The 24,984-nt window shown below is 37.0% G+C and overlaps 1 protein-coding gene across 2 annotated transcripts in view; it reads left to right on the top strand.

Annotated features, from left to right (window-relative positions):
- Positions 1-24,984, top strand: part of LOC123548380 (uncharacterized) — a 52,902-nt gene that overhangs the window by 13,519 nt on the left and 14,399 nt on the right. The window contains exons 4-6 of one of the 2 annotated variants that reach the window (XM_053546490.1): positions 2,018-8,590; positions 9,827-9,927; positions 19,119-19,133. In XM_053546490.1, coding sequence (XP_053402465.1) covers positions 2,018-8,590; positions 9,827-9,927; positions 19,119-19,133 — 6,689 coding nt within the window. Of the gene's footprint in view, positions 1-2,017; positions 8,591-9,823; positions 9,928-19,118; positions 19,134-24,984 lie in introns of both variants that reach the window. The other variant, XM_045335585.2, reaches the window with a different exon arrangement.

Here is a 24,984-nt window from a genome sequence, read left to right as displayed (position 1 = left end):
TGATATCTAGGTCAAGTTTGAAACTGGGTCACGTGCCTTCAAAAACTATGTCAGTAGGTCAAATAATAGAAAAACCTTGTGACCTCTCTAAAGGCCATATTTTTCATGGGATTTGTATGAAAGTTGGTCCGAATGTTCATCTTGATGGTATCTAGGTTGAGTTCGAAACTGGGTCACGTGTGGTTAAAAACTAGGTCAGTAGGTCTAAAAATAGAAAAACCTTGTGACCTTTCTATAGGCCATATATTTCACAAGATCTTCATGAAAATTGGTCAGAACGTTCACCTTGATGATATCTAGATCAAGTTCAAAAGTGGGTCACGTGCCATCTAAAAAAAACTAGGTCAGTAGGTCAAATAATGTGACATTTCTAGAGGCCATATATTTCACAAGATCTTCATGAAAATTGGTCAGAACGTTCACCTTGATGATATCTAGATCAAGTTCAAAAGTGGGTCACGTGCTATCAAAAACTAGGTCAGTAGGTCAAATAATAGAAAAACCTTGTGACCTCTCTAAAGGCCGTATTTTTCATGGGATCTGTATGAAAGTTGGTCTGAATGTTCATCTTGATGATATCTAGGTCAAGTTCTTAACTGGGTCATGTGCGGTCAAAAACTAGGTCAGTAGGTCTAAAAATAGAAAAACCTTGTGACCTCTCAAGAGGCCATATATTTCATGAAATCTTCATGAAAATTGATCAGAATGTTCACCTTGATGATATCTAAGTCAAGTTCGAAAGTGGGACACATGTCTTCAAAAACTAGGTCAGTAGGTCAAATAATAGAAAAACCTTGTGACCTCTCTAGAGGCCATATTTTCCATGGGATCTGTATGAAAGTTGGTCTGAATGTTCATCTTGATGATATCTAGGTCAAGTTTGAAAGTGGGTCATGTGCCTCCATGAAAATTGGTCAGAATTTTTATCTTGATAATATCTAGTTCAAGTTCAAAGCTGGGTCACATGAGCTCAAAAACTAGGTCACTATGTCAAATAATAGAAAAAACGACATCATACTCAAAACTGGATCATGTGGGAAGAGGTGAGCGATTCAGGACCATCATGGTCCTCTTGTTCAACTGAGCTTCATGAATTTTGGTCAGAATGATTGCCTTGATGAAATCTAGGCCAAGTTCGAGAATGGGTCATCTGGGGTCAAAAACTAGGTCTCTAGGTCAAAGCAAAGAAAAACCTTGTGTATGCAGTAGGGGCTGCATTTTACACCAGATCTCTTTGAAATTTTATCAGAATGGTTGTCTCGATAAAATCTAGGTTGAGTTTGAATATGGGTCATCTAGGTTCAGAAACTAGGTCACCCTGTCAAATTAAAGAAAAACCTTTTGTACACAATAGGAGGTGCATTTTGCAATGGATATTCATAAAATTTAGTCAGAATGATGGCCTTGATGAAATCTAGGTCAAGTTAGAATATGGGTCATCTGGGGCCAAAACTAGGTCAAATCAAAGAAAAACCTTGTGTATGCGATAGAGACTGTATTTTTCAATTGATCTTTATTAAATTTGGTCAGAATGATAGCTTTGATGAAATGAAGGTCAAATTTGAATAGGGGTCATCTGGGGTCAAAAACTAGGTAGCTAGGACAAATCAAAGAAAAACATTTTGTATTCGATAGAGGCGGTATTTTTCAATTGAAGTTCATGAAATTTGGTCAGAATGATTGCTGTGATCAAATCTAGGTCAAGTTCAAATGTAGGTCATTTTGGCTCAAAAACTAGGTCAAATTGAAGAAAATACTTGTTTACATTTAAGAGACCACATTTTTGGTCCAATCTTAATGAAAATTGGTCAGAATATTTGTTTCCATGAAATCACTAGGTCAAACATGTTTACACTGTTATGGTGTGTTTCTCAGGTGAGCGACCTAGGGCCATCTTGGCCCTCTTGTTGTTTTTTTTTTTATCAGACTTGATCAATGGCATGTGCTGTCTAGTCAGGCAAAAAAGGGATTAACATATGAATTTTCATATGTACCCTAATTTATTTAATTTTTTAAGGTACTAGTTTGGTAATGGAAGGTACTGATGGTTCTTCAAAGATGGAGGTAGATTCTCACTCAGACCTGGCAGTCTCTGAATCAAGCAGTATAGTAGGGAGTCAATCTCAGAATGGAGCAGAAATTACAGAAGCACCTTGCAAAGCTGAGCCAGCAAAAAAAAGGTTGTATCAATGCACAAAGTGTGAATTTGTTTGCAAAAGTTCACGTAAATTTTTGTACCACCAGGTGGAGATACACAAAGTGAGTATGAATATTTACACCTGTGAATACTGTGAATACAGTTCAAGATTTAGACACAAGGTACTGCGACACATGAAGGCGGGGCACAGTGCGGATATCTCAACCTTGCAGAACTTGCAACCAGAATATGTAAGCACTCAAGCGCCATTTCCAGTTAAGCCGAAAACTTCTGTGCCAGTGAAACCAAGACTAACTGGCGCAAACAAAAGAGCTCTTATATCAAAACATGGAGCTGGTAAAAGGAAGTTGATGGTTAAGTTTGGAAGACCACAAACTGGTGCAACTGTGACAAGTTCAGAACCAGAGGTCCCAAAAAGCAACATACCACCACTAGTGAGTGTGCCAATTAAGGATCGGTTATCAAGGGTTGTGGAAGAAGTTGATCTTGGAAATGGTGAAGTGACATTCAAATGTAAGGAATGTACATTTGTCTGCGAGGACAGACAGATGGTTGCTAAGCATGCAGTATCATGGCATGTAGACACGAAATCCTTTACCTGTTCACACTGTGATTATATAACATTTGAGAGAACTGACTTCATTTCTCATCGTTTGACACACAGAAATGAACACCAATTTAAATGTGATGAATGCACATATTCGACAGACTTTAGACCAAACTATGATAGGCATATGTCAAACCACAAAGGGTCATTCCCATATAAATGTTCACTTTGTACCTTTGGATGTGGAAGCTTAACGGTGATAAGACGGCACATGGCAAATAACCACACACCAATTCCACCTCAATTTACAGTAGTCCCACCACCAGCAAAGAAATTGAAGTTACCTGTCCCCAAACCTACTGGGTCTGTTGATAAGACAACAGCTGCAGTTTCAGCTACAGCAACCTCATCAACTCCTGTCAAAGACATTTCAACTGTTAAGATCACACATTCGCCTTCTAAGTCACCTCAGAAGACGCCAGAGAAGCCACAACAGTTTCCAGATCTGTCAGATCCTCTTGATCAATCAAGTGCTAATTATCTTTTTCAGATGAGTAAAGCTTCTTTCCTGGAGTCTGATAGTGTTTCCATGGTACCAAGGCCTACAATACCACCTCCCAGTCTGGATTATACTGGCCTTCTTGGTAGAGAGCTGTCTCCTCAGAGAAAACTGCCACCAAATATCACTCAGTATGTTGAAAAAGATAACGGAAAGCTAGTTTGCCCAGTGTGCAAATTGAAATACAAGCGTTCCTCAGATCTGAATCGTCACATGAAGAGAAAGCATGGTGTGAAGCTGAGGGAGTACCTGGAAAATTGCGCTGAGAGCGGATTATTGCCAGGGGTGAATGCTAGCAGTTTGGCGGAACTTAGTTTTGGAGACGATGATGGAGATATGGATGAGCATGACGATACTGATGATGTCAATGATGGTGATAATAATGATAGTGGGATGATGGAGAGTGAGGAATCTCCGCTTGATTTGTCCTTGAGGACAGACTCTGATGATTCGCCAGTACCTGCTGAGAAGCTGAAATGCAAGTACTGTAATTATCAAGCAAAGTGGTTGAGTGATTTGAAAAGGCACTACTCAGTTCACTCAATTGAGAAACGATATAAGTGCAACTACTGTACCAAGAAGTACAAGTACATCGGGGATCTTAATGTACATGTGAGAAAAGATCATAATAAAGAACCAGGAGAAGTTAAAGTTGTTAAAGTTGCAACTATGGCAAAGAGAAAAACATCTCCTGCTATATTCAAGTGCCCATGTTGTAATTACACATCAGCATGGAAGTCTGAAGTTGATCGCCACTCGCGTCTGCATACAGGTGAAAAAACTTTTCAGTGCAGCAAATGTGACTACCAAACGTACTGGCGAGGTGATATAAGAAGACATGTGTATAAGCGTCATCCAGATATTATGGGAGAAGGCGTTGCTATTGATGATGTCATTATAAAGAAAAAGGCTAGATCTCCTGTACTTTTACCAGGTGGAGTAGATAGAAGCTCTCATCTAGATCAAGACAGACCAGAAGATTGTATGGATTCAAGTTTTCAGTCTGATGGGGAGCGCTTATCAAGGGAAGTCACGCCAACCAAAATGAATGTGTCAAGGTCACACGAGCCTTCCCCCGAAGTGAATATGAGCGATTATGTAACAAAATGTGTTTCTGGTCATTCACCAACACCGTCCCCAATAAAAGAGCTGGGGGCAGGAATGTACAAATGTCAGTACTGTGGTTTTATTGCAAACGCACCATCTAAAATGAACTCCCATATTGCAACTCACACAAATTTGAAACGCTACATGTGCCCTGTTTGCGGACGCAGGGCGAACTGGAAGTGGGATATTGCAAAGCACATCAGACGCGATCATAACGACCAAATTACTCAGGTCATTAAGCTTAGCAAACATGAGGCAGAGGAAACTATCCAAACATACATGGATTCCAATCCAGTTGTGAGGCGGGATCACCATTTAAACCTTTCCCCAGAGAGAACCTTGGGAACAGAAAACACTGACCAGTATTATAAATGTTCCTTATGCGACTTTTCAGCTGAGAAAAGAATTTCTGTTGCTAGGCATATGCGTTACATGCATGTCAATGTTGGTCAACATGGCAACATTCTAATGGTCAAGAGGTCGAGTCCAGGTAAAAGACCAGAGGTGGATCAGGATCAAGTGGCTGCAATGGAAGAGTTAAAAGCAGGGCATGTTACTCCCGAAAAGATGTCTCCACAGCATGTTTCCCCAACCAAACCGATACTAGACCCAAAGAAATCCATGTATGTAACTGCACCCAGCAGCACCTCTTCTCCAGCAAAGTACACGCATCTTGTGGAGAATTTTGGTCCACAAGATGCTGCAAAGCCATTTATGTGTTCTGAATGTGGCAAAAGGGGAGCTACCAAAGGAGATGTCAAGAAGCATTACCACTACGCCCATGCAGACAAAGAAATCAGGATCATTTACCTTGGTGATGGTTCACAGAGTGTCTATTCGGCTAAAGCTGACATTGGTCCAGGGATGCCAGAAAAACCACCTGCACCTGAACCAGAAGTGGCTACAGCACCGGTGCAACCACCTCAAGCTGCAGAGAACAGTACTCCAAATACAAGTGGTGTAAAATCTATTTGTAAAACACCAAAGGTAGTCGGCTACATCAAACCTTATGTTTGTGGTCTCTGTGGCCGAAGATCAAACTGGAGGTGGGACATGAGTAAACATATTCGCGAGAGACATCCTGGTCAGGAAGTAAGAATTATTGAATTAACTGAGGAAGAAGCTAGGGGAACAATACAGGACTACATTAATAATGTGTTGCCAAGACTTAATAGGGCCTCAAACTCTGTACCAAAAAGGAGGAATAAGGATTCTGTGCAAACATCTTCAAAGGAAGATCAAGAGCAAATACAGAAAAGTGTTGCAAATATTGTAAAAGCGAGAGATGAATCTAAGCAGGTTGAACAAATAGTTGATGACAAACTTCCTGAAGGTGGTAGTTATTCATTTGCAGGTGCCCCAGTTGTTGGACAATTTAAACAGTACAAATGTTCAGGATGTGCATACAGATCCAACTACAGAAGTGATATTCAAAGACATATTCCAAGACGTCATGGTCAACATGCAAAAGTTATTCTTTTGGACAAGGAGACAGCAAGAGCGACTTTAGATTCATACACATATAAACGTTGTTATGACAGCACCAGCACGCAGACAAAGAAAAGCAGTTCAGGAGGTCATGCAGCACGTACCACGCCCACAGGAACACCATCTGGACCACTTCCTAAAGAAGCTTGGGCTGGACTTGAGAAAAAGATTTGGAAATGCAGCATGTGCGCATATTCGAATGAAGACAAAGTGGATGTACTAAAACATGTTGGCAAGCATAATTTGAAGGCTTACAAGTGTACTACCTGTAATTGGACATCAAATTTTAGATCAGCAGTTCAGAGGCATATCCAGAGTAAACATCCAACGGATGACATAGCACAGTGCAGACTGAGCATCAAATTGATAAAGGAAGGACCAGGTGTAGACCAGTCTGGAAGATCTATTATGCCTGATGGTGTTGCTGCAGCAGAAAACTTTGCAAACCAGTCTGAAAATTCTGCTGAGTCATTGCCGAGTCAGATAACAGCTATTACAGGATTACAGTCTATGAACAACCCACAGTCATTTATGTCAACTGCATTGTATTATTGCAAAGTGTGTAACTTCAATTCCACTTGGAGGTCATGTGTATGTAGACATCTGTTAAAGATACACAGGAGAAAAGATTATGTAGCTCAGATTGTGAAGAAGATTGTGAGAACAAGTATTGTGCCACAGCAGACAACAGCTATGTCATCTTCTTCTTCACCATCCCAATCCTCTGTCCAGATGCCAATGGCTGTGCCTTCATCTCCAGCAGCCTCTCCTAGAAAGAAGAATTTCCACTGTAACGTTTGTCCATACAAAACTTACAAAGGCAAAATGCTGAAGTTCCACATGACTTGCCACAAACCTCAGCCAGGAGTTAAACAAGTAAAATGCAAGTACTGTCCTTACTATGTGAGTAGCAATCGTCTGTTGAGTCAGCATTTGAATCTCCACCTGAAAGATTTCAAATCAAACCCCGAGTTGATGTTTTATCCTACCACTCCAATGAAAGCACCTCTGCCAACCACATCCAAAAGTCCACAGGCTCCTAAAAGACATAGGTGTGAGAAATGTCCATACACAACAAACAGCAAGAATGATTTCCTGTACCACAAACAGTTCCACAGACCTAAGCCTACAGCTGATTACAAGTGTGATTTTTGTGACTATTGGGTGTCTCACAGGCGTCTTATTAAACAACACATGAAAGTACATGAGGAGGAAGGTTACTATTCTGACTCCATTGCTACCCCGTCAAAATCAGAATATTCAGAAAATTCTCTTGTTTATGACACAGTTGAAATTGCTGCTATCAAGCAAAGAATTATTGCATCAAAAATCACACCCAGTATATCGCAGAGTCCGTTGGTGTCTCCAATGAAGATTGCATCTAGTTGTTCTGTTGGTGGTCGAAGAAGTTTCCTACGCAAGGACGGGACTTACAGAAAGATTCATCAGTGTAGACATTGTCCTTACATGAACATAAGACTGAGAAATATGAAGCTTCATGAACTGATGCATGGCAAGAGGTCTGCGACACATCCACTGATGAAATGTCCACATTGTGACTATTATGTTGGATCTAAAGGACTTTTAGCTCACCACATGAAAGTCCATCAGCCGAATTATGGTATTGATTACATAGGGCAGGAGAAAGAGAAGGATCGTCGAGACAGTCGCGCTAGCGAAGATTCAGAAATGGACTCCAGTATTGCCACTGAGAACAAAGTTGACACACTCCTTGAAATTACGCGATTTAAGAAATATGGGTGTGAAAAATGTCCATATGCAAGTTCGAAGAGGAGCAGGTTCCAGCGGCATGTAGAGATGCACGGAAGCAAACAAAAATGCAAGTGCGATTTCTGTGATTACAGCGTTCCCACAATGAATCTACTTAATCAACACATGAGGCTGCATTTTGAACCAAATCAGAATCTTCTTGCAGCTCAGTCCATTCTGAATTTACAGTATCTTCCCGAGATGCCAGCTGATGTAGCACTTGCCAGTATGATGACAAATAACGATTCTAAAAATCCTGTTAGCATCACACATGATCATATTGACCTGTATGAAAATCAGCCTGAAGATCTGGAGCCAAAGAAGCTATATCGCTGTGACAGGTGCCCTTATGCAAATATTCGGCGTGATCATCTTTTGGCACATTTAAGATGTCACATGGTTAAGAATGAATATGCATGTCCATATTGTGATTACAGTGTTGGAAAGACGCATGTCCTGGTACAACATGTTAAAGTTCACTTCAGTCCACTTCCAGAATTTTCCGAGTGGTTAGCAGAAAATGGTGACAAAGAGAGAATAAAAGAGGTAAAAAACAAAGATATGAAAGAAGCAATGGAAGTGGTAAAGCTGTTCCAAAATGAGAAAAAAGGAGAATCGAAGGTCAATGGGGATTCAGTAAATGGTGAAAAGGTTAAAGAAAATGGTACTAGTCAAGAGAATATTGGAACTGATGTGAAAAGATCTGGTGGAGAAACTATAGAATTGGTTGGTGAAGAGACTACTGAGAAAGACATTGAGCAAAAAGAAAAGATGAAATTGAATGGTAAGAAAACAGATAAAGCAAGTGAAGTCAGTGGATCATCAGAGGAGAAGAATCAAGCTGTAAAGAATGAGATGAATGGGAAGCCTGGTGTGACTGATGAACAAATGGATGTTGATACCAAAGATGCAGCAAATGGCAGTGAAGAAACAAAAGATGTTAAAGAGAAGGTAGAAACAGGTAGATGAAATTTCATTATAGATTTTGATTTATTGAGGGCATAATGTGAAAAAAATCTTAACACTTAAAATGTTGGAGAATTTTTTTTCTGTTAAATCCAAAATATTAAAAAAAGAATGTGATAGATTTTATCAGTCCTTCCAAAGAGTTCTACAAAATAAAGTACTTAAGTTGTCAAAAAATTTCTATCAAAATAAACATTCAAGTAAAGAGTTTAAATGCATACAGTTTATTCATGTCCACCCACGGTCAAATTACACAGTATTTCTTAGAACAAAAAAAGGTTATTCAAGTTAAACACCCACCTTATTCTCCTGACCCTAGTCCCTATGGCTTTCCCTATATCCCTTGCTAAAGAAAGTACTCCCAGGTTAAAGCTCTGCCACAAGAAGGGCCTTGGTTCTGCATTTTCGGTGTCTCAACAGTATACCAAGGGGAGACTACTCTGCAGCATTTAGATCATAGATAGCAAGACTCCAAAATTGTGTTTCTGTGCAGGTAGAATACTTTGAAGGGATAACATGACAAATGACAGAATAGGCTGATTGTTCAGGGAGGTAAAAGTTACAGACAGTTGTGCATATTTCTTGCAAGAGTTATTCTTCCAAATTGGAGATACAAAAGTCTCGGCCTATAGACACTGTTGATGTAACCAGTGCATTGCTGACCAAGTGTTGAAATTATGTCATTAATTTATAAGGAACTGTTTATTATATAACCTCAGATATAAGAAATTGGTTGCTACAGGGATAAACAGAACCTAGGTCATAAGGAACAAATTTGTCCTAGTGCGAAAAAACTGTTTTACTGTATATATGTGTGGAAAGCGTTGCCTGTAATGTTTATTTTTTACATTTTATGTAGTCTTCATTATATGTAAGAATAATTTACAAAATTTTAATAATTATCTGTGTAATTGATATGAAGTATTGTCTTTTGCAAGAAAATTAGGGTCAGATCCCCTGTTGGCCCAGCTAAAAACTTGCACTCTGAAGATAAGACAGTTCACCACTTTTAATTCTGAGAGGAAGTAATCAGTTGCGCATGGAGAACTGTTTAGTACTGGTACAGCATCCAGGGGCAGTGTTTAACAGGTTACATACCTGGTGATAAAAGTGCTGTTAAAAACAATCATATAAACTACAGCCATATAAGATATTGCTGTATCACATAGCTGGAATTTATTTATGGCAAATCCATATTGAAAAAAAAACAAAAACATTTCCACTTCAGCAGAAGATGTCTCGTACGTATGCCAGTACTGTGATAGAGATTTCCCGACGTCAGATTGCCTTGTCCGACACGAGATGCAGCATCTTATTGGCAACAACTATGAGGTAATTAAACTGAGCTAAACTAAGCATGCCTTTATGGGCAGAAAAGTCTTGTCAAGAGTTTTGGTCTCTGTGGAATTTTGAAGGTTACCACTATTCAGCACTAATTGCATAACAAATAATACATACCTTTCGAGGGCCATATGCAAGTGTTTGGACTAGGCAGACCAGAATTGTTGGACTGAATCTTTGCCAAGGTTCACATCACGTTTTTGTCTGACTGCCACGTCCATAAAATACATATGGACTGGAAAGAAGTATTTGCTGCATTATACTGAGTAAATATCATATTTGGTCATATGTATGAATTCTAAGAGGGCCTTTGTGGCCGAGTGGTTAAGGCCACTGACTTCAGATTACTTGCCCTCACTGATGCGGGTTTGAGTCTCAATTGTGGCATGGAATTCTTTATGTGAGGAAGCCATCCAGCTGGCTTATGGAAGATGGTGGTTCTATCCAGGAAGTTCCAACTGTGTAGTCTATAAAATAAATGGAAATAGCAAACCTCAGCTTAATAGTATAGCAGTAAAAATTGGATGTAAACTTTAAGGAATGTAGCTGTACTTGGTATCCTACTCCTAATACATTTTAATTGACTTTGCTTGCGGTTATTGTTAAGGTTCCACTCCCTATAAAATAACCAACAAATGACAGCAAGTATGGAGGCGTGCACCCTTCATTGAAATATTATCCAGTGGAAGTTTTCTTTCCATCATCAATAACAATAATAACAAAAACGACAATTAATTCTTTGTTTAATGAGGGTAAAACACCAGAATCAGCGACAACAATAATGACAATAAATTCTTCATGTAATGAGGGTAAAACAACAGTTTTAGACATAAACAAACATAATTATCTTATTTTCATTGTGGCCCTCTAACAGTGATAAAGATAAACAATTTACAATGATAAACAAAACAGTAAGTAAAGTTTTGTTGAACATACTTGTAAATAAAATAACATTTATTGTGGGTTTTTTTTTAAACAAGATTTATTTTGTAGAGATTTTTCAATACATCGATAAACTTAGTAAAAACCTTTACAGAAAACATTTCTAGACTTGACAATAAATAAGCCTTTGGCAATAAATAAAGTTTTTTATTATCTGATTAATAGAAAAATTGCAAAGGTTGCAGGTTTCATCCCATGGCACAATGGGAATTCTCTCTGATGACTAACTTTGGGATTAATTTGATGTAAGCATTTAAAATCCAAAGTTGTTTATTGTCGTGTGAATTTTTAGAATTGTAAAAGAAGTCATATTTTGGGGACTGATCGACAGCCAAAGATTTATGATAAAAAATATCTAGCCCAGGATGATAAACATGTTTGATGAAACTACTTGAACCAGCTCTTTTAATGTTTGGAAGTTGTTAGTAACTAGTTAACCTCAAGATTATCATACTTGCATACCCACAATTTTTCATACTGCCCCGATCATTAAATTAACAAAAAAAAAAAAAAAAAACAAGCGGTAGGGTCTGTAACAGCTTGCTGTATTACCCATTAATCAATGTCTGTATAATGCACCATTTGTCACCAATTTCTGATTTTTTTATGCATTTTAAACATTTAAAGACATAAATAGAAGTTTTCCCCACATTAAGATCAATTTGAGAAGGACAGAAAAAGCCAATTCCCGCATTACTTCTGGTGAAATAACGTATATATTGCAGTTTACTTTAAATGAAGTAATCACTTTTAACAGACATTGTCATTATCCCAATACTTTGCAGCAGCACACAGTCCACAGATTTAATTTAAAAAAAGCACAATTCAAATTCACAAGATGCCAAGTAAACATAGTATATTTGATTAATTTCAAAGGCACTACTTCCATTGTGCATTTTATGTGCAAAGCATCTTTCCCTTAATTGTACTTTAGCTAGCAGTATACATAACAGGGTTGAGGGGGCTGCATAAAGACAAAATGGCCAATGAAAAAACCCAGAGTAACAAGGTTAAAAAGAGTTTCTGACAGTGTGTTTAATTTTCAGTCCAAGTCGAAGAGCACTAATACATGTAAGACAGGACTATCTCACTCTGAGGTAACATTAGGTTCATCTTTTTAAGAGTCGTCGGATAAATAACAAGTAAAACTAGAAACAAAACATTTCTTAAATTGATTCAGTCTGTTGTGGTGACTTCTGCAATAGGTAGAAAAATTCCTCTTTGCTTGCCTTCAAAAATGTACAGTTGGAAAGTTCATGGGTATTTTTGTAAAAACGATATAACAAGGTTTTGATGTATAATGCAAAATTAACACAGCATGGTGTAGATATTTTTAGCTCTTTAGATAGGTCTTGTAATCAGCTAGTTATTCACAAAAAAGGCTATATATCTACTAAAATTTCTTTCATTTGCACAAAAAAAAGAAAGGAGTATTTGGTGTTTGTTCAAATATTGTGTTACTACTCAACAGAACAATATAAACATATATTCTTACTGTTTTTACGGTATTTTTTTTAATGGAAGGCCTTTGCACCATGCCAGTTGCCAAATGCTAAAATCCAAAATGCTATGTGCCATATACTAACAGCTAAATGCCAAACGCTAATTGTCAAATATTTAATGCTTATTGGCAAAAGGTAAATGCTTAATGACAAATTATTTAAATTTACTTGTTAAAATTCTGTATCCCTTAAACTTATGAATGTAACTTTCAGTTATTTGCAAGCAGATTAATATATAATAATGTTTTATGGTTTAATTTGAAGCAGTAACATTTTAAACCAGTCATGTGACAGTGGGACTGAAGCTTCTCACTCTTGAATGATATGAAAAGTTTTGAAATGAGACAAAGTAATGATATAAAGCCTAAGGACTATATAAAGCATGCATACATCTACAGATATAGTCAGTTGTTTTTAGCTCACCTGAGCAATGCTCAGGTGAGTTTTTCTGATCACTCGATGTCCGGCGTCTGTCGTCTGTCATCCGTCATCTGTCAACATTTAGCTTGTGTATGCGATAGAGGCTGTATTTTTCAATTAATCTTCATGAATATTGGTCAGAATGATAACCTTGATGAAATCTAGGCCGAGTTCGAAAATGGGTCATCTCGGGTTAAAAACTAGGTCACTAGGTCAAATCAAAGAAAAACCTTGTGTATGCGATAGAGGCTGTATTTTTCATTTAATCTTCATGAATATTGGTCAGAATGATAACTTTGATGAATTCTAGGCAGAGTTCGAAAATGGGTCATCTCGGGTCAAATACTAGGTCACTAGGTCAAATCAAAGAAAAACCTTGTGTATGCGATAGAGGCGGTATTTTTCAATTAATCTTCATGAATATTGGTCAGAATGATAACCTTGATGAAATCTAAGCCGAGTTCGAAAATGGGTCATCTCGGGTCAAAAACTAGGTCACTAGGTCAAATCAAAGAAAAACCTTGTGTATGCGATAGAGGCTGTATTTTTCAATTCTTCTTCATGAATATTGGTCAGAATGATAACCTTGATGAAGTCTAGGCAGAGTTCGAAAATGGGTCATCTCGGGTCAAAAACTAGGTCACTAGGTCAAATCAAAGAAAAACCTTGTGTATGCGATAGAGGCTGTATTTTTCAATTGATCTTCATGAATTTTGGTCAGAATGATTGCCTTGATGAAATCTAGGCCGAGTTCGAAAATGGGTCATCTGGGGTCAAAAACTAGGTCACTAGGTCAAATCAAAGAAAAACCTTGTGTATGCGATAGAGGCGGTATTTTTCAATTTATCTTCAAGAATTTTGGTCAGAATGATTACCTTGATGAAATCTAGGCCGAGTTCGAAAATGGGTCATCTTGGGTCAAAAACTAGGTCACTAGGTCAAATCAAAGAAAAACCTTGTGTATGCGATAGAGGCGGTATTTTTCAATTTATCTTCAAGAATTTTGGTCAGAATGATTACCTTGATGAAATCTAGGCCGAGTTCGAAAATGGGTCATCTGGGTTCAAAAACTAGGTCACTAGGTCATATCACGTAAAAACCTTGTGTATGCGATAGAGGCTGAATTTTTAATTGATCTTCGTGAATTTTGGTCAGAATGATACCCTTGATGAAATTTAGACCAAGTTCGAAAATGGGTCATCTGGGGTCAAAAACTAGGTCACTAGGTCAAATCAAAGAAAAACCTTGTGTATGCAATAGAGGGGGTATTTTTCAACTGATCTTCATTAAATTTAGCCAGAATGATTACCTTGATAAAATCTAGTCCGAGTTCGAAAATGGGTCATCTGTGGTCAAAAACTAGGTCACTAGGTCAAATCGAAGAAAAACATTGTGTATGCAATAGAGGATGTATTTTTCAATTGATCTTCATGAAATTTGGTCAGAGTGATTGCGTTGATGAAATCTAAGTCGATTTTGAATATGGGTTATCTGAGGTCAAAAACTAGGTCACTAGGTCACATTAAAGAAAAATCTTGTGTATGCATAGAGACTGTTTTTTTTTCAATTGATTTTTATGGAATTCGGTCAGGTTGATTGCCTTAATGAAATCTAGGTCGAATTTGGATATAGGTCATCTGAGGTCAAAAACTAGGTCACTTGGTCAAATCAAAGAAAAAACTTGTGTATGTGATAGAGGCTGTATTTTTCAGTTGATCTTCATGAATTTTGGTCAGAATGATTGCCTTGATAAAATCTAGGTCGAGTTTGAACATGGGTCATCTAGGGTCAAAGACTAGGTCATATCTAAGAAAATGCTTGTTTTATCGCAAGAGACCAATTTTTTGGTCCAATCTTAATGAAAATTGGTCAGAATATTTGTTTCCATGAAATCACTAGGTCAAACATGTTTTACACTGTTACGGAGTGTTTCTTAGGTGAGCGACCTAGGGCCATCTTGGCCCTCTTGTTATAATTAAGAATGTGGCATGTATTTTTTCGTATTTTGCAAGTAATATTGAGGCTTTTGTCTTTTTACAATAACCATTTTATAGTGTTGATATTTGACATTCAGCTGTTAGCAATTATCTTTGCATTTAATAATTGGCAATTAGCAATTGGCATATAATTTTTCATGCTTTGATGAAAAATTGTTAATTTTTTCTCTTTTTACAAGTGGGTTCAATGTCTTCCTTGAACACTCATATCTCAAGATATTTGCACAGTATTGTATCATTTGAATTGTTGATGTTTGACACATAAATGTAGTGGTATTCAGGAAAGTTGTAAGAAATTCTGTCTACTAAAAAGGAACTACCAGATGTGCCTGTAATGAAATATGTTAAAAGAATCCCATAAGATTTTATCCTCAGTCATTGCCGAAATCAAGTCTTAGTACCCTTATGTAACAAGTATAATAATTTTACACACAATCAAACTTGTACTAAGAACCCAGTCAAGAGAGCAACACAATGTGGCTGCTAAGGCAGGTTTAACTGTATTCCTAAAAACAGCTTTGTTAAGTTGGCACAAGATCAGAGACCATCAATTGATGATACTCCAGATGACGTAGGTGTTGTATCTGTAGTGACTATGTCAAATATTTCATATTTCATGGTCTGCGCTTTTTCCTCAAATTGTTTGCTAAATGGTGAAAGCAGCTTAAAAATTTCCATTTGGCTCTCTTTAAACCACATAACATAGAGAAATGGGTCTAATATACAGTTTACCATTGAAACGATTTCCAGTGAAATGCGTACTTTAGGCACATCAAGGTTTATGATCTTAATGGACAAGATAATTAGTGCATAGGTTACTGATGTAACGAGAATCACAAGTAAGTAAACGAGAACAAGCGAAGTTGATTTGTAGCTCCGCAACAAGTTAGCTGTTAATGCGAATGAAATTTTCTTTTTCTCTATGTTGGCCAGTTGTGTTTTAACGATTTTGAATATGCCGCAGTAGCAGATCATCGATACGCCAAGAACTAAAACGACTAGAGTGGAGTAATAAAAAGTGACGATTTGGTTACACTGTCCGGCTTGTACAAAGACAAGCAAAGATTTAAACTTCAAAAAACAAGCACCATATCTCACAGACTGAAATATTGTTACTGTTGTTATCCAAAGAATAAAGGCAGCAGTACGTAGAAATGGTTCTGTACATCTTTTCATGTAGGTCATCGGCTTGTAAAACATTATAAATCGCTCGAGAGACATTAGTCCAACTGTGACATAGGCCAGCTGTAAAACTGTTGTTGACAGCACATTGATACTTGTGTTATATGCAGGATCTTTTATGAATTTTCTAACAGTTATTGATGTAATGTACAATGAATCAAAACACAATAGTCCTGTCGACAGAAACTTTGCCGCATGTGGAATCCTCTTTGTCCGTCGTAGAACAGTAAGTGAAATGCTGCTGATCGCCAGTGATATAATGCACAAGAATGCATATATGGCTTTCACAGAGTCCGAAACATTCTCTATGAATAATGTGTCTGTGTCAAATTCTCCAAAAATTTTAGATGACAGATCATCTGGTAGCTCAAGCTGAGATCTGCCATTTGACAAATCCTGATGTGTTTTGTTCCACAAATCATCTGTGGCAATATGTGTTTGATTTTCATTGTCATCAAAAATTGTTCTTTTGATCAGATGACTTTCCTCTGATTTGCTTAAATTCATGGTCACTGAGTAAAAATTCCTTTTTATAGTCTGCTTTATTTCGAGTTCTTAAGTAGTCCTCAGAATATTTTCACCATGGCACTTGATGCATTGACAACTTAATCAGACAATCATTTATAAAGAACTGGCTTATCCAAAAAATAGTGTAGGCAGTTTTACATCATCGTTTTTACAATTTTGTCTTTCTAGCTTGCATATATCTAATTGTTCAGGTATAACTGTGAAACAAGACAAAAAACATCATGTTGATGAAATCATGGTGTTTGTTACAGGTTAGAATTTCATTAAGTATCCAGAATAATAATGTCATGTATAACTGTGAAACAACACAAAAGCATGATATCTCTTGTCTGTATAGAATTTAACATGATTGGATTGTTGGTGTTTTGTTCTGCATGTTATTAACCAATCATAAGCCAGTGTCTAAAAGTAATTAAAGCAGTTATTAGGAGTATTAGTGTATGAACCTCTCCCAGCTGAGGGGTAGATGTCTAGTAAATAATGTCTGGTGACAAGATCACAGTATTAGTCTAAATAAGGATAATTAATTTTCCTGAAAATGAAAGATAAATGCTTGATAGCAGCATGCTTTACTGCTTTTTAGCATGACTGTTATTTGCATTTATTCAGCCCCACTCTGAGTTTTTACTGACATGTAGTAAACTACTAGTACTTAGGGACTATTAAATATTATAAAATTAATTGCTAGATTTGCGTACAATGCATTATTGCCCAATTCACATTACACGTGTCTCGGCAGGAAATAACACATGCAGAAGTTCAACAGCTTGTAATTTTAGATGCAGATTCATTTTGCAAAAAGCATTCGGATGAAAGTCTAGCAACCAGTTTATAATAGTTTATGTAAGGATTACTATGGTTATAATTATACTAGTACTACAGCCATGTACAGAACGTTTTTTTTTCATGAGTCTAAACCATTCATATTGTATCAGATGTGTGCAAAAACACATTTTTTGCAACTTTATATTTATATTTTTGTTTTGATTATGAATGCTAATTGTGCAAGACTATATCCTAGGTGCTAAGATTTGACACTTCAATTGGCGCCAACTTTTCTTATTGAATATCTTACAGTTTCCTTAAGTTTTGCAAATTAGGGGTCGTATAAGATAACGCGGTCGTTAATTGGCACATAATCACTTGCTAATCTCCCATGGCGTAGATTGCAAATTCGAAAAACCGCAGGAGCGCTGTTTGACATGTGTAGGTTTCACATGACGATTGTAAGAACAAATTGATCCTGTGGAAAAAAAAAATTTTTAAAAATAAAAAATTTGAAATCATTAATTTACGTCTCCATGAAACCACCAAAACCACGAAATTTCTTGCCGACGAAATTGAATGATTTCACAGTATATATTGTTAATGTAAAAAGTGATAAAAATGAAATACCTTGACAGTTTCTCTACTTTCTTTACTGTGTTGGTGCGCTGTAAAACCCAAATAAATAAATTGATTCGAAATCAATTATTTTATGGGGAAAAAGCATAATGTTACACTACAAATGATCAATTTTAAATTTAACTGAAACTTTGTTGTTGTGAGTTATTGAAACAACTTGATGTCATTTCTAGTTACTACATTAATTTCCCGCACTTGGTTGAAATATGCTACTATAAGAGTGCCAGAAAGGAACTATTTTACTTGGCTTTATTTATTCTATAATTTGTAAAAATATGGTATGCAAGAAAAAAAGTCTACCACTGGTTGTAGATGCAGATGGGACTACCTGACTACAGATGTTAAATGCTAGTAACTTGGCAGAGCCTCATTTCTGCCATAACGGTAGCTCTCAAACCAGATATACCCATCTTCATCTATAACCAGTAACAGAATATTGTATTCTAGACCTCAAATATCATTTAGTGTCTGCAACAAAGGGGGGGAAATATTGTCTGATGATGTCCAGTATTCAACAAAACACCTTACCCTAGAAAAAAAAATAGTGAAATCTATTAAACTTTAAATTAAAGTATTAAGTGTTTTGATATTTGGATTAATTTTGACATTCCAGGGAATGGACTCCAGATTTTGGCTAAAAATGACCTTTCTTTAAAGTTAAAGTTTGGTCATGTTATAAACATTAGAACACAAGTTTTTGCTTCTAACTATTTTGAAAAATGCAAAATCAAGAAAGAAAGAAATACTGGAATAGGGAATTGAACTAGACTGCCTCGGCTACCTTCTTGATCAACAAACCACAGAAGAATTCATACTAATTGGTTGTAGAATTTAAAGCAAATTAAGACAGTTTTTACTTCCAGTAACCTGAATTTTGAATGGAAAAATTAGAATAAACAACTTACTCTCATGTGTTTACATAACATATAATCTGTCGGTATTAAACTAAGATGTAATTATCATTTCCCGAAATCTAAAAAAAAATTCTCTTTGTTGTTGTTGTACGACCTGGAGGTCAGTGCCTTTAGGTCCAGATGATAAAAGTTGAAATATGCAAAAAAACTATTCATAGCTCATTCAGCAACTGCAGTAAATTTCATATAAAAATCATGTTAGAAGTATGAACAAGTTGCTTCAAAACAAAGAAACATTGAACAAATATAATAATATATTGTTATAATTGAAATTCTCTTTTTCTCTTTTTCAGGAATTGGTCCATCAGGTAATGTTTATAAAAGTTTTGTATTTTGATCAGTACTAATATAACTGCACAGATACCTCACACGAACCATTGTTTTAATTGTTGAAATATGATTGTTACATAACTATTCATGATGGAAATATCTCAATATCAAGCCAGTACAAGGAAAAGACTGGAGAATAGTTTGCTCATATTTATGGTCATGGATTGGAATATTGCTGGTTCAGTGGTTCAGAAATCAACCATAAATTTGTTTGAACACTTCCTTCATAAAGTTTTGTACAGTATGCACAAAGCTTGGTAAGGACCCTTTCTTATAGGGAAGTCTGTTATGCACCCCTAAAGGGGAAGCATAAATATATGTTTGCCACTTTGTCTGTTTATCCTGCAATTCTTGTCTGGAGCATTTCTCAGCAACCACTTGATGGAATTGAATGAAACTTAATAGGAAGCTTCATTTCGAAGAGGAGATTGGCATTATGCCTTTATGTTCCTGCTGGATTCTTTTTCATAGTTATTGCCCCCTGATTTTACAACATTAGTACACAATAACATTGTTATTGTTGCTTGTCTATAGAGTATTCCACAGCAACCACTGCCTTGAATTCAGCAAAGCTTCACAGGAAGCTTCCAAGAAAAATACTGTATCCTGTGTATATTTATGCCCCCCTTCAAAGAAGGAGGGGTATATTGTTTTGCAGATGTCTGTCGGTCAGTCGGTCGGTATGTAGACCAATCCGTTTCCGGATGATAACTCTGTCTGTTGGACGGTCAGTCAGTATGTAGACCAATCCATTTCCGGATTATAACTCAAGAAGGCTTGGGCCTAGGGTCATGAAAGTTGATGGGGAGGTTGATCATCATCAGCAGACGACCCCTATTGATGTTGAGATCAGTATGTCAAAGGTCAAGGTCACAGTGACCCAGAACAGTGAAACGGTTTCCAGAGTAACTTAAGAACGCTTTGGCTTAGGATCATGAAAGTTGATAGGGAGGTTGGTCATCACCAGCAGATGACCCCTATTGATTTTGAGATCAGTAGGTCAAAGATCAAGGTCACAGTGACCCGGAACAGTAAAAGGGTTTCTGGATGATAACTCAAGAACGCTTGGGCCTAGGATCATGAAAGTTAATAGGGAGGTTGCTCATGACCAGCAGATGACGCCTATTGATTTTGAGGTCAGTAGGTCAAAGATCAAGTGACCCGGAACAGTAAAACGGTTTCTGGATGATAACTCAAGAATGCTTCGGCATAGGATCATGAAAGTTGGTACGAAGTTTAATCATCACCAGCAGATGACCCCTATTGATTTTGAGATCAGTAGGTCAAAGGTCAAGGTCACAGTGACCAGGAACAGTAAAACAGTTTCCAGACGATATTTCAAGAATGCTTGGGCCTAGGATCAGGAAAATTGATAGGGAGGTTGGTCATCACCAGCAGATGATCCCTATTGATTTTGAGGTCATTAGGTCAAAGTTCAAGTTCACATTGGCCAGGAACAGTTAAACAGTTTCCGGACAATAACTCAAGAACGCTTGGGCCAAGGATCATGAAAGTTGATAGAGAGGTTAATCATGACCAGCAGATGACCCTATTGATTTTTGAAGTCAGTAGGTCAAAGGTCAAGAGTACTGTGATCTGGAACAGTTTCCAGATGATTACTTGAGAATGCTTGGGCCTAGGATACTAACTTAATAGGGAGGTTAATCATGACCAGCAGATGACCCCTGTTGATTTTGAGGTCAGTAGGTCAAAGGTCAATGTCACATTGAACCAGAACAGTAAAAGTTTTGTTTACAGTGAGCAAATAATTTCTGTTCCTTGTGCAATTACTGAATGCATCAAGGGGGACATTTCATGTTCGACGAGCTCTTGTTTTAACCAAACTTGCACAAAACCTGTATCACCATAAGATCTCGGTTTCTTTCTTGAACTGACCAGATCCCATTATGGGTTCCAGAGTTATGGCCCCTGAAAGGGCCAAAATTAACTATTTTGACGTTGTCTGCGCAATAGCAACTTTATTTATGATTTGATTTTTACCAAACTTGCACACAACTTGTATCACCATAAGATCTTGGTTCCTTTCCTGAACTGGCCAGATTCCATTATGAGTTCCAGAGTTATGTCCCCTGAAAATGCCAGAATTAGCTAATTTGACCTTGTCTGCACAATAGCAGCTTCATTTATGATTTTAATTTATTCAAACTTGCACACAACTTGTATCACCATAAGATCTTGATTTCTTTCTTGAACTGGCCAGATTCCATTATGGGTTCCAGAGTGTTGGCCCCTGAAAGGGCCAAAATTAGCTATTTTGACTTTGTCTTCACAATAGCAGCTTTATTTATGATTTGAATTTAATCAAACTTGCACAAAACTTGTGTCACCATAACATTTCAGTTCCTTTCTTGAACTGGCCAGATCCCATTATGGGTTCCAGAGTTATGGGCCCTGAAAGGATCAAAATTAAGTTAGCTATTTTGACCTTGTCTGCACAATAGCAGCTTTATTTATGATTTGATTTTAACCAAACTTGCACACAACTTGTATCACCACAAGATCTTGGTTCCTTTCTTGAATTGGTCATATTCCATCATGGGTTCCAGAGTTATGGTCCCTTAAAGGTCCAAAATTTGCTATTTTGGCTTTTGCAGCCATATAGAGACTTCTTTTATGGGTTAATTTGATACAAACTTCCAAAATATCTTCAACAACAATAAATCTTGGATTCCATGACGAATCTGTCAGATCCAATCGTAGGTTTCAGAGTTATTTTTTATCTGATTACCTCCCCTGATTGTAATAAAAATGGATTTATATCAGTAAGGACTTGTTTGAAATTTTATTATTGTCATTAGTGAGACAATCAGGGTAGATAACTATGGACTGATTTTATTTCAAATTACCTCCCTTTATTTCAAATTAAAATAGGTATATCTCCGTAACTAATGAAGATACTGATGTGAAATTTCATTTATGTCAACAGATGGACTTTGACAATCAGTGAAGATGCATATTGACTGAATTTATGACAAATTACATCCCTTTATTTTTAGCTCACCTGTCACGAAGTGACAAGGTGAGCTTTTGTGATCGCGCAGTGTCCGTCGTCCGTGCGTGCGTCTGTCCGTGCGTAAACTTTACCTTGTGACATCTCTAGAGGTCACATTTTTCATGGGATCTTTATAAAAATGGGTCAGAATGTTCATCTTGGTAAATTCTAGGTCAAGTTCGAAACTGGGTCACGTGCCATCAAAAACTAGGTCAGTAGGTCTAAAAATAGAAAAACCTTGTGACCTCTCTAGAGGCCATAATTTTCAATGGATCTTCATGAAAATTGGTCAGAATGTTCACCTTGATGATATCTAGGTCAAGTTCGAAACTGGGTCACGTGCCTTCAAAAACTAGGTCAGTAGGTCTAAAAATAGAAAAACCTTGTGACCTCTCTAGAGGCCATATATTTCACAAGATCTTCATGAAAGTTGGTCAGAACGTTCACCTTGATGATATCTAGGTCAAGTTCGAAACTGGGTCACGTGCCTTCAAAAACTAGGTCAGTAGGTCAAATAATAGAAAAACCTTGTGACCTCTCTAAAGGCCATATTTTTCATGGGATCTGTATGAAAGTTGGTCTGAATGTTCATCTTGATGATATCTAGGTCAAGTTTGAAACTGGGTCACATGCGGTCAAAAACTAAGTCAGTAGGTCTAAAAATAGAAAAACCTTGTGACCTTTCTAGAGGCCATATATTTTACAAGATAGACATTATGAAAATTGGTCAAAACATTCACCTTGATGATATCTAGGCCAAGTTCGAAACTGGGTCACGTGCCATCAAAAACTAGGTCAGTAGGTCAAATAATAGAAAAACCTTTTGACCTCTCTAAAGGCCATATTTTCCATGGGATCTGTATGAAAGTTGGTCTGAATATTCATCTTGATGATATCTAGGTCAAGTTTGAAACTGGGTCACGTGCGGTCAAAAACTAGGTCAGTAGGTCTAAAAATAGAAAAAGCTTGTGACCTCTCTAGAGGCCATATATTTCATGAAATCTTCATGAAAATTGGTCAGAATGTTCACCTTGATGATATCTAAGTCAAGTTCGAAAGTGGGTCACATGCTGTCAAAAACTTGGTCAGTAGGTCAAATGATAGAAAAACCTTGTGACCTCTCTAGAGGCCATATTTTCCATGGGATCTGTATGAAAGTTGGTCTGAATGTTCATCTTGATGATATCTAGGTCAAGTTTGAAATTGGGTCACGTGCCATCAAAAACTAGGTCAGTAGGTCAAATAATAGAAAAACCCTTGTGACCTCTCTAAAGGCCATATTTTTCAATGAATCTTCATGAAAGTTGGTCTGAATGTTCATCTTGATGATATCTAGGTCAAGTTCGAAACAGGGTCATGTGCGGTCAAAAACTAGGTCAGTAGGTCTAAAAATAGAAAAACCTTGTTACCTCTCTAGAGGCCATACTTGTGAATGGATCGCCATAAAAATTGGTCAGAATGTTCATCTTGATGATATCTAGGTCAAGTTCGGAAGTGGGTCACGTGCCATCAAAAACTAGGTCAGTAGGTCAAATAATAAAAAACGTTGTGACCTCACTAGAGGCCATATTTTTCAAGGGATCTGTGAAAGTTGGACTGAATGTTTATCTTGATGATATCTAAGTCAAGTTTGAAACTGGGTCAACTGCAATCAAAAACTAGGTCAGTAGGTCTTGAAATAGAAAAACCTTGTGACCTCTCTAGAGGCCATACCCTTGAATGGATCTTCATGAAAATTGGTCAGAATGTTCACCTTGATGATATCTAGGTCAAGTTTGAAACTGGGTCACGTGCCTTAAAAACTAGGTCAAAAGATCAAATAATAGAAAAACCTTGTGACCTCTCTTAGAGACCATATTTTTCAATGGATCTTCATGAAAATTGGTCAGAATTTTTATCTTGATAATATCTAGGTAAAGTTCAAAACTGGGTCACATGAGCTCAAAAAGTAGGTCACTATGTCAAATAATAGAAAAAAGGACGTCATACTCAAAACTGGATCATGTGGGAAGAGGTTAGCGATTCAGGACCATCATGGTCCTCTTGTTTATCTAAATGAATACACCTTGGCAGCTTCTAATGAGATTGGTTTGAAACGTTATTTATGTCTTCCATGGTAAGAAATAGTCATAGTAGATAACTATTGATTGAACATTTATCAAATTGATTATGAATTCTTTACTAATATATTGTTGTATATATATATATTGCTTGTACTCTATCTTCTAAATGCATATACCAATGCATGATTACCTCACCTGATTTTAATAGAAATGGATTTATCTTGGTAAATATTTATAGAACTCATTTGAAATTTCATTATTGTCATTAGTTGGACTGAGGCAATCAGATAACTATGGACTGATTTTATGTCAAATTACCTCCCTTTGTTTCAAATTAAAATGGGTGTATCTCAGTAACCAATGAAGATACTGATTCGAAATGGCATTTGTGCCATCAGATGGACTTGGACAATCCGGGTAGATAACTTTTGACTGAATTTATGACAAATTACCTCCCTTTATTTTATGTAAACGAATATATCTCAGCAGCGTCTAATGAGATTGGTTTTAAATGTTATTTAAGTCTTCCAGGGTAAGTAATAGTCATGTTAGTACAAAAATGCAGCATTTGAGCCTAGGACCCTCAAACTTGGTATGGATATTGGCCCTGACTAGGTCAAAAGGGACTGTTACAAGAAAATGTTCATCCTGATGATATTTAATGTGTATGCCTATATGCTCTATGTCAAAACTTGATCATATCATTTTGAGCAGTGGTACTCAGGTGAGTGATACAGGGCCATCATGGCCCTC

This window comes from Mercenaria mercenaria, chromosome 6 (genome assembly GCF_021730395.1).
Source record: "Mercenaria mercenaria strain notata chromosome 6, MADL_Memer_1, whole genome shotgun sequence".
Lineage (NCBI taxonomy): Eukaryota > Metazoa > Mollusca > Bivalvia > Venerida > Veneridae > Mercenaria > Mercenaria mercenaria.
The sequence above is the reverse complement of the archived record's forward strand: the minus strand, read 5'-3'. Positions and strand labels throughout refer to the sequence as shown.